The sequence below is a fragment of the Mustela nivalis genome (assembly GCF_964662115.1).
Source record: "Mustela nivalis genome assembly, chromosome: 8".
In the NCBI taxonomy this organism is placed as follows: Eukaryota; Metazoa; Chordata; class Mammalia; order Carnivora; family Mustelidae; genus Mustela; species Mustela nivalis.
Window position 1 is genome coordinate 1,648,700 of NC_139027.1, and position 13,445 is coordinate 1,662,144.

The 13,445-nt window shown below is 59.3% G+C and overlaps 1 protein-coding gene across 5 annotated transcripts in view; it reads left to right on the forward strand.

Annotated features, from left to right (window-relative positions):
* Window positions 1-4,729: 4,729 nt before the first annotated feature.
* Window positions 4,730-13,445, forward strand: part of COLEC11 (collectin subfamily member 11) — a 34,899-nt gene continuing 26,183 nt past the window's right edge. The window contains exons 1-2 of one of the 5 annotated variants that reach the window (XM_082746359.1): window positions 4,730-5,076; window positions 8,849-8,992. In XM_082746359.1, coding sequence (XP_082602485.1) covers window positions 8,875-8,992 — 118 coding nt within the window. In that variant the 5' untranslated portion in view covers window positions 4,730-5,076; window positions 8,849-8,874. Of the gene's footprint in view, window positions 5,077-6,412; window positions 6,658-8,848; window positions 8,993-13,445 lie in introns of those variants that run through there. The other 4 variants (XM_082746360.1, XM_082746356.1, XM_082746358.1 and 1 more) reach the window with 4 other exon arrangements.

Sequence of the window (13,445 nt, forward strand, 5' to 3'; positions counted from 1 at the left end):
GCCTACGGCAAGCACCTCTTGGGGGAGCACAGAGAGGGCATTGCTGTGTGAGTTTCTGACTGGCGTATTTCAGACAAGATGTGACTTTGGACAAAGGCTTTGAGCCGAGACAACCGGCACGTAGTTCGCGGTCAGTATATGTTGATGACTTCGCTGTAATCAGGATCATCGACTTCACGGCTAGCCCGCCCATCACCCTCGGATCCCGCCATGGTTGAATGGCGTGCCAGTGCCTGGTGAGGACGACGGTACGGCTCGGGTTCCCTTAGGCTGTGAAGCCGGCTCCGTGCCAGGTCCTCTGGCAGACCCGGTAAGTTAGGGCCTCTGTCCTCGGAGGTCTGCCCTGCCCAGCAGGCGATGCAGACGTGGACGGCAACCAGGAAACTAGGCGGCCTTGACTTGCGTCGCTGAGCGGTGCACCTAGGGCTTGCTTTCCTCTGGCTCACAGAGGCCATTCCTTTGACTTAGGCTTCCCCGGAGCAAGGTGTGCAGGAGCGGCTTGGGAGGGGCCGCAAACACATGGAAGGCCGCAGCCCAGGGGTCCCCGTGTGCAGTGCCCAGCTGGGACAGCCGGCCCTGCTGTTCACCTTCACGCTGCTTCCCCGGCGCAGGAAGAAGCCTTGTGGGGCTGCTCACCTCGGGCCGTAGCCGGGCCTGACCGTGTGGTCACGTGCTGGCTCCTTGCGGCTCCCACGTGGCTGCCGTGAAGACGGGCGCCGTGGCCAGCAGGTCTTTCCCTCCTTTGGTCCGGGCTGATTTGTTGGCTTTCGGGTCCTGTGCTGGAGCAAGAGTGTGCGGTCTTGTGGGGCGGCCGAGGAGCGCAGGCGGGGAGCGAGAAGGTCAGGGCAGCACCACGTGATTCGTGGGTATCCCGCGCGTGGGGCCACCTACCTGTCAGCCCCAGGCCTCACAGCACCCTGTGAGGGAGGCAGCGGTTAGCAGAGTGGTCCCTGGTCCAGCAGCCCCAGCATCGCCCATCGCATGGGAACTCGTTAGAATCGGGGGTGCCCGGATCCCCTACCAACTGCCGGCTCAGAAAGTCTGGGGCGGTGGCACAGCGGCCGGTGCTTTCAGAGGTCTTCTGGGTGGTTCTGGTGCACGCTCACATTTGAGACCTGGTGATCTCAGGTGCCATAATGACCTTGGACGGCACGATGTCATCTGATGAATGGCATTCACATCTGTCTCGCTGGCGAGCTACACAGTGACGCCAAGGCTGCATCTCCCGGCCACGCGGTAGGCTCCAGCTCCGATGAGCGCAGCTATGGTGCCTGGACCCCCGACCGCCCGGGGACCACGTCCACAAGGGCCGGGTGTGGGCCTCGTGCTGCTCTGCACATTCAGGAGCTCCAGAGAAGCAGAGCCGTCAGGCGGGGGCGGGGGTGGCCCAGGTTAATGTCCTAAAGGACGAAGTATCCGGAGCGGTGGAGGCCTGGCTGGGTGACCTTCAGGAGAGTTCCCACCCAGAGACAGATGGGCCGGGTCTGGCTGTCTGTGCAGATTTCTCCGTTATCTCTGGGGAATGTAAACAGCCACCGGGAGCTGAGCCAGAGTCTCGTTCTGACCCGCTGTGCGGCCAGGCGGCCCGAGGGGCCCGAGTTCGGGGAGAAAAGCCTGCGCCCAACAGCACGACCTCAGCGCTTTCAAGAGAAGGCGGGGAAGGCGGGACAGAGGGAGGGCTGGGAGCCAGAGCAGCCCGAAGGGAGAAGGACCTGCTGGTTTCTCGGGGCTTTTGGGGTCGTGCTTGTAAGGCAGGTGCATACAGGATTTCTAATGGCAAACGGTTCTGACAGCCTCCTTGAAGCAAGTGGTCAGTATAATGTTGTCATTTACTCTGTAACCGAGACTAATTCTCAGTTTGGGCACTTAAAAAGCCCTAAGCAGTTTGGGACACAAAACAAAAGAGAAGTGACCAGGTGGGTGGTGAGACCCCAGGAGAGTGTTGCCAGGCTGGTGGGCTGCTGGCTCTCCGCGCTCCAGAAAGCCCGGTTCTCGGGAGACCGTGTGGGCCCCGACCTGGCACGTGCCCCAGCGGCGCCATCTGGGCAGGCACTGTCCTCTGCCCCGGCGCTGCAGCTCAAGCCGGAGGACCAGCAGCTGGCTGGGCGGGCTGCTTGTGAGGGCTGAGCTCGTGGCTGACTGAGCGGGCCTCGCTGGGACCCAGGCCCTGGCCCTTCCTCCAGCGGGCGTCCCACATGGGCCGAGGGAGCACACCCCAGCACACGGTGCCCCGTCAGTTTCCACCGCATCTCGGGCCTTGTGGTGGGAGGCACTGGGGTAGCCAGAGGCGTCCTTGTGATCTGGCTATGGAGGTCGCGTGTGAGCACCGTCACCTGCTTGGGTCTATGGGGGCCGCCTGTGAGCGTTCTCGCCCGCTGGGTCCTGGTTACTCTTTGCGGTGAGGACCTTCCAGTCCATCGCAGTTCCCGGAAGCCGGTGCTCCGTGCCCCTGACCCCACAGTGTGACAGTATCTCCGGTCACACGTCCTGGGGAGGGAGTGGGACCAGGGTGAGGCTGAGCTGGGGCTGTGTTCCTCTGCACTGAGGTGGGTTGAGTTGCTCTGACACCGGCTGTGACAAGAATGAACCTTGAGGACATGACGCTCCAGGAAAGAAGCCCATCACGTTGGACTCCGATCACACGAGATACTTAGAATGGTCGGGATCATAGGACGTCCAGCAGACGTGGCCAGGCGGCCAGGAGGCTGAGGTGGGCTGTAATGCATTGGGACATGGGGACACAGCGGTATGGGGACAGAGGTTCAGTTTCACACGGTGCGACCATCATGGAGACGGACGGTAGGGCCACACGGCATCGCGAACGTAGTTAATACACTGGGCTCTACACTAGAGGGTGATTACAGTGGGGAATTGTCTGTTCAATAATAAAAACCTTCAGACAGTTGTCTGGTTTGTCCCACTGGGCAGACCGATTCCTCCTGCTACATCCTTCATCTCAGAATTGTTTTAGCTCCTGCTCCCTTTGTCTTTTCCTATAAATTGGAGAATAATCCTGTCTCTGTCTACAGAATGTCTCTCTGGGATTTGAACAGGAATTGTGTTAAGCTTGTAGGTCACTCGAGGGACAATCAGCGTCTCCCCCCAGCGCTGAGCCTCCCAGTCCGGGAGCGCGACTCGGTGTCTTAGGGCTGCTGTGATTTTCCTGGTTGGCACTTAGGTCCAGACGTGTTTTGTTAGATTTACCCCGAGGCACTGCATTTCTTTGACTGATTATAAGTGATTTTAAGTTTTGGAGTGTATGTGCCCGTTGCCAGCTCGTAGAGGTATGCCTGGTTTCCAAACGTTCATGTTGAGCTCTGAGCCCCGCAGAGCCCCTTCTGGATTCTAGGAGTTTGTGTGGACTTTTTTGTGTGTTTGTACTGTTTCTGGTTTTGGTCTCCGGGTCACACCGACTTCATAAAATGAATTGTAAAATGCTCCTCCCGCTTCTTTTTCCTGGAAGAGGTGTGAAAAGTTGGTGTTAATTTTTCTGTAAAACTTCGGTAGAATTCTCCCGTGAAGTCATCTGGCCTGGAGCTTCTTTCTTGGGAGTTTTTGTTACAAAGTCAACCGCCTTAGTTGTTAGGGGCTGCTAAGCCTCTATTTCATGTTGGGTCCATTGTGGAAGCTCGTGTGTTTCCCAGGAAGTCGCCCATTGGATCTAAGCTTTCAGATTTATTTACGCTATTTGGTGGTTTTATTTATTCATTTATTTATTTATTTAAAGATTTTATTTATTTACTTGACACAGACAGAGATCACAAGTAGGCAGAGAGGCAGAGAGAGAGGGAGAAGCAGGTTCCCCGAGGAGCAGAGAGCCTGATGTGGGGCTCGATCCCAGGACCCTGGGATCATGATCTGAGCCAAAGGCAGAGGCTTTAACCCACTGAGCCACCCAAGCACTCCTATTTGGCAGTTTTAATAAAGAATCCAGGGCGCCTGGGTGGCTCAGTGGGTTAAAGCCTCTGCCGTCGGCTCAGATCATGATCTCAGGGTCCTGGGATCGAGCCCCGCATCCCCGCATCAGGCTCTCTGGTCAGCAGGGGGCCCTCTCTCTCTGCCTGCCTCTCTGCCTACTTGTGATCTCTGTCAAATAAATAAATAAAATCTTTTGTTTTTTTTTTTTTAAGATTTTATTTATTTATTTGTCAGAGAGAGAGACATCAGGAGAGCACAAGCAGTGGGGGAGTGACTGGGAGAAACAGACACCCTGCCCACCCCCGGGTAGGTAGCCTGATGCGGGACTCGATTCCAGGACGCCGGGATCGTGACGTGAGCAAAAGGCAGCCAATTCACTGACTGAGTCACCCAGGAGCCCCTGAATTTAAAAATCTTTACAAAATTTGTAATCTGTTGTGACGTCTTTCAGTCTAAATAAAAATGCATCTTTGAATGTAGCCTTTTGTGGTCGTAATTGTATGTGTGTATCTTTTTCTCTAAGAAGTCCCCTGCCTTCCTCCGTAAGAGGCAGGAGCCGGACCGCCCACCATAGACCCCTGCTCTGCCTTCGTGAAGCATCAGGGAGTGCCGTGAGTTTGGGTTTTGCGTGGGGTAGGTCTGGACAGGCAGTAGACAAGCAGGGAGTGCCTTGAAGTGAAACCCTACAGGGAGAGTGGAAGGAAGCGGGTCGGCCACATTTATCTGTCTGATGTGGCACCTGAGGGTGACCGCCCTCGCTGCTTCCCTTGACGCCCAGCGTGCTCAGTACTCACGCTTCCTTCTTCAAAAGGAGAAGAGAAAGAGAACAGAGCGGACGCCAGAGTCAGGCTGGGGGGCTCGGGGTGAAGAGCCCGAAGGGCATCTCCGGCGGGTCCGCGACCCCGCAGTGGCTTCCCGCGTTCCCACACCCTCCACCGCCCTCCCGCAGGACCGCGGATGTATTGCAAACAGGAAGCTCTTTGCAGATAAGGCTGAGACCCAGCCTGATTTGCTGGGAAGCCTGGCGGCCCGGGCCACGCTCGCCTGGCCTGTGGGGCTCAGCGGCCTCTGTAAATAGCAGCTATGAGGCTCCTGGGCGCAGTGTCCTCGCGGGTCCCTGACGGTCAGGACGTCCCCTTCGCTTGGCGTGCGCTGCAGGTAGGGGCGCTCTGCGGGGGGACCTGGCAGCCCTGGGGAGCGGGGGGGGGGGGTGTCTGCCAGTCCACGGGGACACGCTGAACGAGGAAGGCAAGGTTCCCGAAGAGGCCAGAGGGAGGACTCTGGTGGGGGGGGGCATGGGCTCTGTTCTTTGGTCCCCGCGATGGATGGGGTCTGTCCGATGGATCCGACTCTAGAATTCCTAAGTCTGAGTAATTCAGGAGCTCGTGCTGGAGACTCCATGGGGCCAGCTCACGAGGGCACTCACAGGAGGAGGCTTTTCCTCTCTGCACTCGTTCCAAGAGGTGGGGCTGTGTGTTCTCGAATCCCCATCCCTGTGTGAGAGGTGGCTGCGGCAGCGTGTGAAGGTGGCCGGAGTGTGCTCCCGGGGGGCGGTCACCGCCTGTGGCTGGGGCCACGTGGGCCGCAGTGGTCATCTGTGTTCATGGCCCGTGGCTCTGTTCTGGGCTCAGCAGTGGGGCAAAGGCAGGACCGGAGCAGGGACTTCTGGTCTCCCAAACCAGGTGGGACGTGGTGTGACGGGGTCCCTCCTCCCTGGCCAGCTGGCTTCCAGCTGAAGTTAGGTCGTGCTTAGGAACTCAATAGACAAAGTGGGAAAGCCGCGGCACGTGCATAGCCAGACTTCTGATCTGGTGGGAAGCACTCGCCTTGCCCGGCAGAGTGAGCCCGGGCGTCCACCGCGAGAAATCTGGGGGCCGTGAGAGGACAGATGGTTTGCAGAAAGCTGGGGGAGCGGCCTCTTCCTCCTCAGTGTGTGCCCTCTGGTTGGGCCTGGGGAGACCCCGTGTCACCGTGGGGAGCAAGCAGCTGGGTGAGGGTGGGGGGTGTCTGTTCTCGGAGCCCCTGGTGCTTCCAGATGGTTCTCAGGCTGTACATGCTGCAGAGCTTAGAGCTTAGTGAAAAGGTAGGATTGTGAGTTTGGTAAATTATACTACATTTTTTTTCATTGTCCGTTTCTTTATTTTTTTCAAAAAAGATTTTACTTATTTGAGAGAGAGAGAGAGAATTTCATTCTCACAATGAAATTCTACTAAGAATTCCAAATTGAATTTCCCCTCGGAAACCCTGGCTTCCTGCACCCAAGGGAGGGTGGAAACCTCCCGGCTCTGGCTGGATCAGGATGTGGTTCTTAGGGCCCAGCGGGCCGCGGCTTCTCTGTTTACAGACCGGATTCCTCTCCTGACTCCCAGGGCAGAGCTGGAAGTAGGAAGAGTTGGAGCCCCCCCCTCCCCCCGCCAGGGCTGCCTTGAGGAGACGCAGATGCAGGAGCCAGTGGTGGGGTGCGGGTGGGGGGCGGGTAGGGCTGCGGGGAAGGTTCTGGCTGTGGCCCCGGGGGCCTTGTGCAGGCTCTGCACGGCCCAGGTGGCGACCGCTGTGGCTGGAAACTGTGTGTGGTAGCCGGGGGTCGTGCTGAGCAGCGTGGCTGTCCCCGGACGCAGCTGTTCTCAGCCGGACACGAAACTCCCACGTCAGCTTCGGACCCTGAGATGTTAAGAAATATCTAACCCCCTCTGCCCCCGCAAACACCGAGAAGCAAGTATTGTAGACTTGAGCCCAAATGTAAGTTTATCATGACTTTTTTTTAACATTATCATCACTGTTAAGAGCTACATTCTGGAAAGAACCCACATTTGCGTCTAGAGCAGCAGCTCAGCTCGACATGGAGAAGGACACAGCGTCGCAAACAGGCTCTTAGGAATTCCAGGTCCATTAATGCAGGGCCGGAGCCACCACGAGCCTGTCCCGCTCCGGCATGTCCGAGGCGCTGACCCCGGTCCCGCGTGGACCTGAGGCATGAGGAGCCCTCAGGCAGCGAGGAAAAGCAGTCGCAGGGAGGGGAGACCTTAAATTCTCGGTGCTGCTGTGGTGAGCTTCTGTCCATCCCTCATTCGCTGCTTCACGCAGCCTTTCGGTCCTCAGCTCAGTGCCCGCTAAGCTCCTGCCCGCGGTCCGAGCCTTTCCCGGCTGCAGGAGCTGCTCACTCGTGGTCCACTTCCAGGGCAAGTCGCCGGCCCGGGGCCCAAGGCCCAGCGGCAGGGGGAAGCGAAAGGGGCAAAGCTCATCCCTGCGGGCCGTGGGCAAACCTTCACCCCTTTCCCTTCTCCTCAGAGTTGCTCCCTCACGCAAGTGAAGGCGGCAGGCCCAGCGCCGGCTGGGGGGTGGTTGGGGGGGGCTGGGAGGGGCCTGGGTGGGGGTCTGGGAGGGGGTCTGGGTGGGGGGGCTGGGAGGGGGGCTGACTGTCCAGCCTCCAGCCTCCTTGGCACCATCGCGTTGAGGAACCAGGTCCAAGGTGGTTTTGGGAACTAAATGAGGTTTGTGTGCCCACGTGTGGTAGTAAATAGTGGCTCCTTATCTCTCGCAAGCTTGAAACAACACAGTGAGAGCTGCCACCGTAGCGTAAGGAGGTGAGCGGCCCCCGCTCCCGGGCTTGGCGCTCGGACGGCCGACAGGAGCAGAAGGGAGAGGTCAGGTGCGCCAGGAGGCCCCAGTCCGACCCCACCTCCCCACCTACTAGAGGGGTGCTCTGGGCAGCCGACTTCCCTACCCTCATCCCTGGTTCCCCGGCCTGTGAAACGGGAGCGACGTGCTGGGGGCGGCCGGCCTTCTATGGTCCCCTGTCGGGGACACCGTGCGTCCTGTGCCCCCACCGAGGGGAGCAGGGCCCTCGCTGCAGGGTGTCACAGAGCACACACGGCTTCTGCCTGCATCTGTCGCACGGAGAACCTGGCTGGAGCAGTGGCTGGGGCACAGGACCTCTCGGCTCAGAGGCTCTGGCTTCCTGGGCCCGGAGGGCCTGCAGGCTGTGGGGCCCTCCCCGTGTGCAAACAGTAGTGCTGCGGCCGTCTCGGCGAGCACTTGCCCCGGCACACTTCTCCGTGTTTCACGTAGTTGCTCCTTGCACGGACTCCTCCCTCCCCTCCACGCGGAGGGCACCGGCCAGTGACGGAGACATGATGAGCCCAGAGTCCTGGTCCAGGGGCTTCCGGGTGCACGGCCATCCCCAGATCCTGCGCTGTGTGGACTTCAGAGTCTCAGGGGTGGCTCTCTGGGTGCTGCCCCCAAGACTTCCTCACTGGCCCTCTGGGGAAGAGTCAGCGTACCTGATCCCCATGGGGCGCAGGGCCAGCTGTGTCCTCCTGTGTGTCCCGGCCTCCGTCCCCCTCCCACACCCGCTGGTGACGGGTGCTGTCACAGGGACAGACGACTGACGAGCTAGGGCTGCCGTGAGCCCCGCAGCAGTGCTGAGCGGAATAGGGTTGCTCAGACTCTGCGCCCAGCCCGCAACGGAAAGCTCCATGCTGGGCCATCGGGACACTGGTCAGTTAGGAGCGCACTGGCGCGCGGTGGTGCTAGGAGGCCACACGAGACGCGCACTCACAGCCCAAGAGCGCAGCTCCAAGGGGTTTGGAGGGGTCCTGGGCCCAGGGACCATGGGGGGCCAGCCTGCCCTGGGGAGCTGGCTGGGCTCTACCCTCTATTCTGGGCGGCATGTCAGAGTTGTCCTAGGACCACACGTGTGCCTTTGTGTGCGTGACGTCTCAGCCACAGAGACGCAGAGGCGAGAATCTGGCAGCTGCGCTCAGGTTGGGGGTCCCAGCGTGGTCGGGACAGGGAGGCGAAGGTGGGCCGCGAGGGAGAGACCTGAGGGCTGGGAGGGGCCCCGACATCTACCAGCACCCCGGCCCCAGCCTGCATGCGGTCACGCCCCGGTGTCTGAACGCTCACTGCTGTGTCCCCTTCCTTGGTGCAGGAGCCTGTGTCCCCCGAGCGCTCGTGATGAAGCAGCGTCTGGCTCTGATCGGCCTGGCCTTCCTGTGGCTGCTTCCGGGGGGGCACCCTCAGCAGACAGCGGAGGATGCCTGCTCCCTGCATATTCTCGTCCCAGGCCTCAAAGGTAACCTTGACCGCGGCCTCCCGAGTGTGGCTGAGGCTGGAGCGCTGGTGCTGCTGCCGCCCGGGGTCTGAGCAAGATGCGCCTCAGTTTCCCCATCTGCCAAACTCCGGGTCGACTACATAAAGTCTACTCTTCCTTTGGCCAAGGGATTCTGAAATCCTGAAGCTAGCCGCCTATCTGCACCCCATAAAGGACACTAACATTCGTTCCAGGTACCACACACATAACCTCGAATGACTTTCAGAATGAGATGGTCTCGTCTGGCCCATTTTGCAGATAAGGACATTGGAGGCTCAGGGACATTTGGCAGTTTGCCGGACCGGGTCCCACCGCTTCCAAGCCAGTGCTCCGACACTGGTTCCTGAGAGCTCCTAATTTCTTCTTTAACAAACAAACAAACAAACAAACCCCAAAAGCTCTTCGCTTGCCGGCTTGCTTGTAATTTCCTTCCAGTTGGAGTCTGCTCTGCCGAGCAGATGTGGCGGCTGGGGGTACCGGCCCCGGGAATGAGCATCTTTGTTTAGAAAAGACCCTGGTTTCTCCACAGCACAGGCAAGAGATTCCCAGATCTTGTAATTCCCAAGAAGGGTGGAGGGTCCACTGCAGGGTGGACATGTGGGCTCCAGCTCAAACGCTACAAAAACCCTTGAAGCAGGCGCAGGGCTCGTGACACACATCAGGTGGGCAGGCTTGGGCCTCTGGCTCTAGGAGCAAGCCACCAGGGTGCAGCGGGGCTGGCCCAGGACTCCCTCCCCAAATTCCCTTCTGCCCTTTGCTTCCTGCTCCGTCTACACAGACCCGGCCAGGACACTGGGCCTTCCGCGGGAATGTCAGCTCTCCTTGCAGAGACAGAGGAAGCAGACTCACACTTAGAGGCTTTGGACCCGTGACGAGAATGACCGCCCCCCAAGACAGAGCCGGGAGTCCCTGGAGACCAGACCCTTGTGGGGGCAGACGGGCCTTGTGAGGGCAGGCTGCAGCTGAGGGCGGCCGGGGCAGATGGCCTCAGTGAGCCGGACGGGGGTGGGTGCCCTGGAGGACGACGCTGAGGCAGACCCTGTGGCTCGTCCTCCAGCAGGTGAACCAGACTGGTCCCCAGGTCGTGTGGAAGCCGTGGAGGGTGGTTTGGGCTGTGGAGCCTGCGTTCCAGACGCCCTGATGAAGCAGCAACGTTGCCCCATAGTCTCGATGGCCACAGTCTGTCCACACCAAAGCCACAGTTCCAGTAGAGAAACTTTTTCCCCACAATTTGTTTATTGGAGAGAGAGGCAGCGTGCGAGGAGGGGGTCGGGGCAGAGGGGGAGGGAGAGAGAGAATTGCAGGCAGACTCCACACTGAGCGCCCAGCTCCCTCTCCGACGCGGAGGTCATGACCCCAGACAGAATCGAGAGTCGGACGCTTTTTTTTTTTTTTTTAAAGATTGTATTTATTTATTTGACATAGATCACAAGCAGGCAGAGAGACAGGCAGAGAGAGGGGGAAGCAGGCTCAATGCTGAGCAGAGAGCCCGATGCGGGGCTCGATCCCAGGACCCTGAAATCACGACCTGAGCTGAAGGCAGAGGCTTAACCCACTGAGCCGCCCAGGCGCCCCAAGAAGCTTCTTAGCAGACTTCCCGAAGTCCGCGCAGTCGGGTGTCCTGGCTTGTCTCCAGCTTCACTGAGCTGTAACTGACAGGTGGAAGCTGCGTACGTGCCAGATGACGGGTGAATTCACAGCAGCCTTGTGAAGTGACGTCACCTCCCGTTGTCCCCGTTCTGGGGGTGGGGGTGGAGGCCAGGACTGGGGGTTTCTTGTTCTGGCCCAGGAACAAGGGGACCGCACACCTTTGGGGACTTTGCTCCTCTGAGACAGGCCAGCGGCTGGGGCCCGCTTCCTCTCCCACTGTGGGGGGACGTCCACTGTAGGGGCAGGTGCTGGGGAGCCAGGAGCACCCACGGCCCTCCCTCAACCGGCCGCAAAGATGGCCAAGTGCCTACACCAAGTACCTGATGTCTTCCTTGTTGGGTCAAGAATGACCCAAATGCCATCGAGGCAACAGCTTTGTGCTTAGACCTTCTTGAGACTGGCAGGGAGACGAGCTCGAAGTGAGTACTAGCCACGTGTGCTTTGCACGTGGGAGGGAGGAGGGAACAGGTTGCCAATGATGAAGAATGAGCTGGACACTTCAAATGTTAGCCTCTCCGGGTAGAGACATAACTTGTCACATAGAATGTCACACGGTCATTGGTGCCAGATCACTGCCTGCTAAAGGGGAGGACATTGGGCTCCCCGGGCACACAGTATGGCGTGCGTGCGAGTCTGCGGGAAGAGGCGTAGAGCAATACGGTCCTGAGGTTCTCATCAGCGGGGCCGCAGCTCTGAATGTCCCTGAGACCACGGATAGGGCGCAGCCCCTGGCTTCTAGGGTGCAGCGCACCCCGTCCTCGGGGTTGGGGGGCTTACCCAACCAGGGGCTCGGGAGGCTCTCTGCCTCTGAGCTCTGGACGCCCCCCTCCCAGGGACCACCCCTGCTCCCCAGCACTGGGCGAGACTGTGATGCAGAATCTTGGGGAGAACAGTGTTCGAGGGACTTTCTGATGATCTGAGACGAGACCCAGGAGAGGTCACGCTCTTAGAAAGTTTTTCATGATATAGTAGTCCTCTCTCCCGCCTTAGGAGGAGGACTTGTGGGCTCAAGGTAGCACTTGGTGCTGCCCAGGGACTTCCCGTCCTCGGAGCCTTGCTACACACGCAGGTGCCACACTCCATGCGACCTGCAGCAGCAGGGGGGCGGGGGCAGCCGGGGGCCCGCGACCGTCCTGAGGCCTGTGTCCTCACTGCTTTCTCTCTGGGAGGAGTGCGGAGCTGGGTGCGCAGCGTTGGTTCACTGGCGGTCTGGTGATCTCAGTCCTTCCCCGTGAAGGCTTGGATGCACTAGGGAGGGGTGGTCGAGACCTGCTGCCTCCTTCTCCGGGCCTGGCTCCTCCTCCGTGGGGTGCACGCGGTCCCGCCTCCCGTGGTGGGGCGAGCTCGCTGCATGCACACGTCGGGGAACACAGCAGGCAGCCTCTGGGGCTCCTCTTCCTCCACAAAAGAAAAGCTGGCGGCGTGCTTGGTGTACATTTCCTACAAGTGCAGAGAGAGCGCCTTTGTGGTCAGGGCCGCTCCGGGGTGCGCTGGGAGACCCCGAGCTGGCGGGGTGTGCTCTCGGGCTTCCAGGGGTTCCTGCTCAGTGGGGGAGCTGGCACGCGGGGGCCGGTGCTGTCCCGCAGGCGGTGACACAGGCTCGCCTCAGCCCGGACCCCCTCAGGGGTACACTTCCCGCTCTCCCTGACACACGGGGAGGGCCCCGCTCTTTCTCTGGGCACCGCCCCGTCGCCCAGCCCTCGCTGGCACCTGCGCACCTGTCACTTCCATCCTGGCCCCTCACCTGTGCGGGTAGGGCCCCTGTCAGAGTGTTTGCCCGTTGGGCGCCTGGCTATGGCGGGTCCCCACAAGTCACTTCATCGAGCCCTTTTCTACCTCTCAGTCTCGATTATGGCTTTTTTGGGTTGAAATTATTGTCGTATTTTATCTTCCTTTACCTTATGTCCTGGGCAGCTAAGGAGAATTCCCAGTCAGCCTGACTCAGCCGGAGCCGGCGTCTTCACAACCCCGGCCCCGGGTGACCTACGGGGCTTCTCCTCACTCCCGAGTTCTGCAGCGTCACCGCGTCGTGTCTACGTTGCTTTCCCTCGTCTGTCACGTGTGGTTCCCTGTGGCGCTTGCGCTGTGGCCTTCCGTGCCTTCCCCTGGCGCTGGGAGGCCACAGCTCTTAACCTGGCCAAACCCTCACGGCTTCAACTGTCTGTTCTCCCTTTTCTGGAATTCCTCTGCGGCGCACATGGGCGTCTGTGGGGCTCTTCTTCACTCTCGCCTTGATAACTTGGAATCCAAACACAACTCTCCAGTCCTCGACCTCTTCCCGTTGCTCCGTGAAAACATTCTCCGTCCTGACGCGTTGCGCCGCGTGGCTCGCGTCCTCGGCCACCCGGCTACTCGGCCTTTCTGTACAGAGATTCATTTCAAAATTACTTTCATGTACACTGCAGCTTGATGAGCCATTCCCGTGTTAAATAAATATTTGGTCCATTTCCAGTTTTTAACTGTTAAGAATAAGGTTGCAATATAAGACAAAATCAGGGAGGGAGACAAGCCATAAGAGACCCTTAACTATGGGAAACAACCTGCGGGCCGATGGAGGAGGGACGCAGGAGGCGCGGGCTAACTGGGTCACGGCCGTTAGGGACGGCACGTGCTGTCGTGAGCACCGGGTGTTACAAGCGACTGACGCGTCACTGAAATCCACCCCTGAAACTAACAATACACTAGATGTTGATGTATTGAATTTAAATAAAATAAGATTATTAAAAAAAATATATATTTCATAGGCGCCTGGGGGGCTCAGTCGGTGAAACCTCTGCCTTCGGCT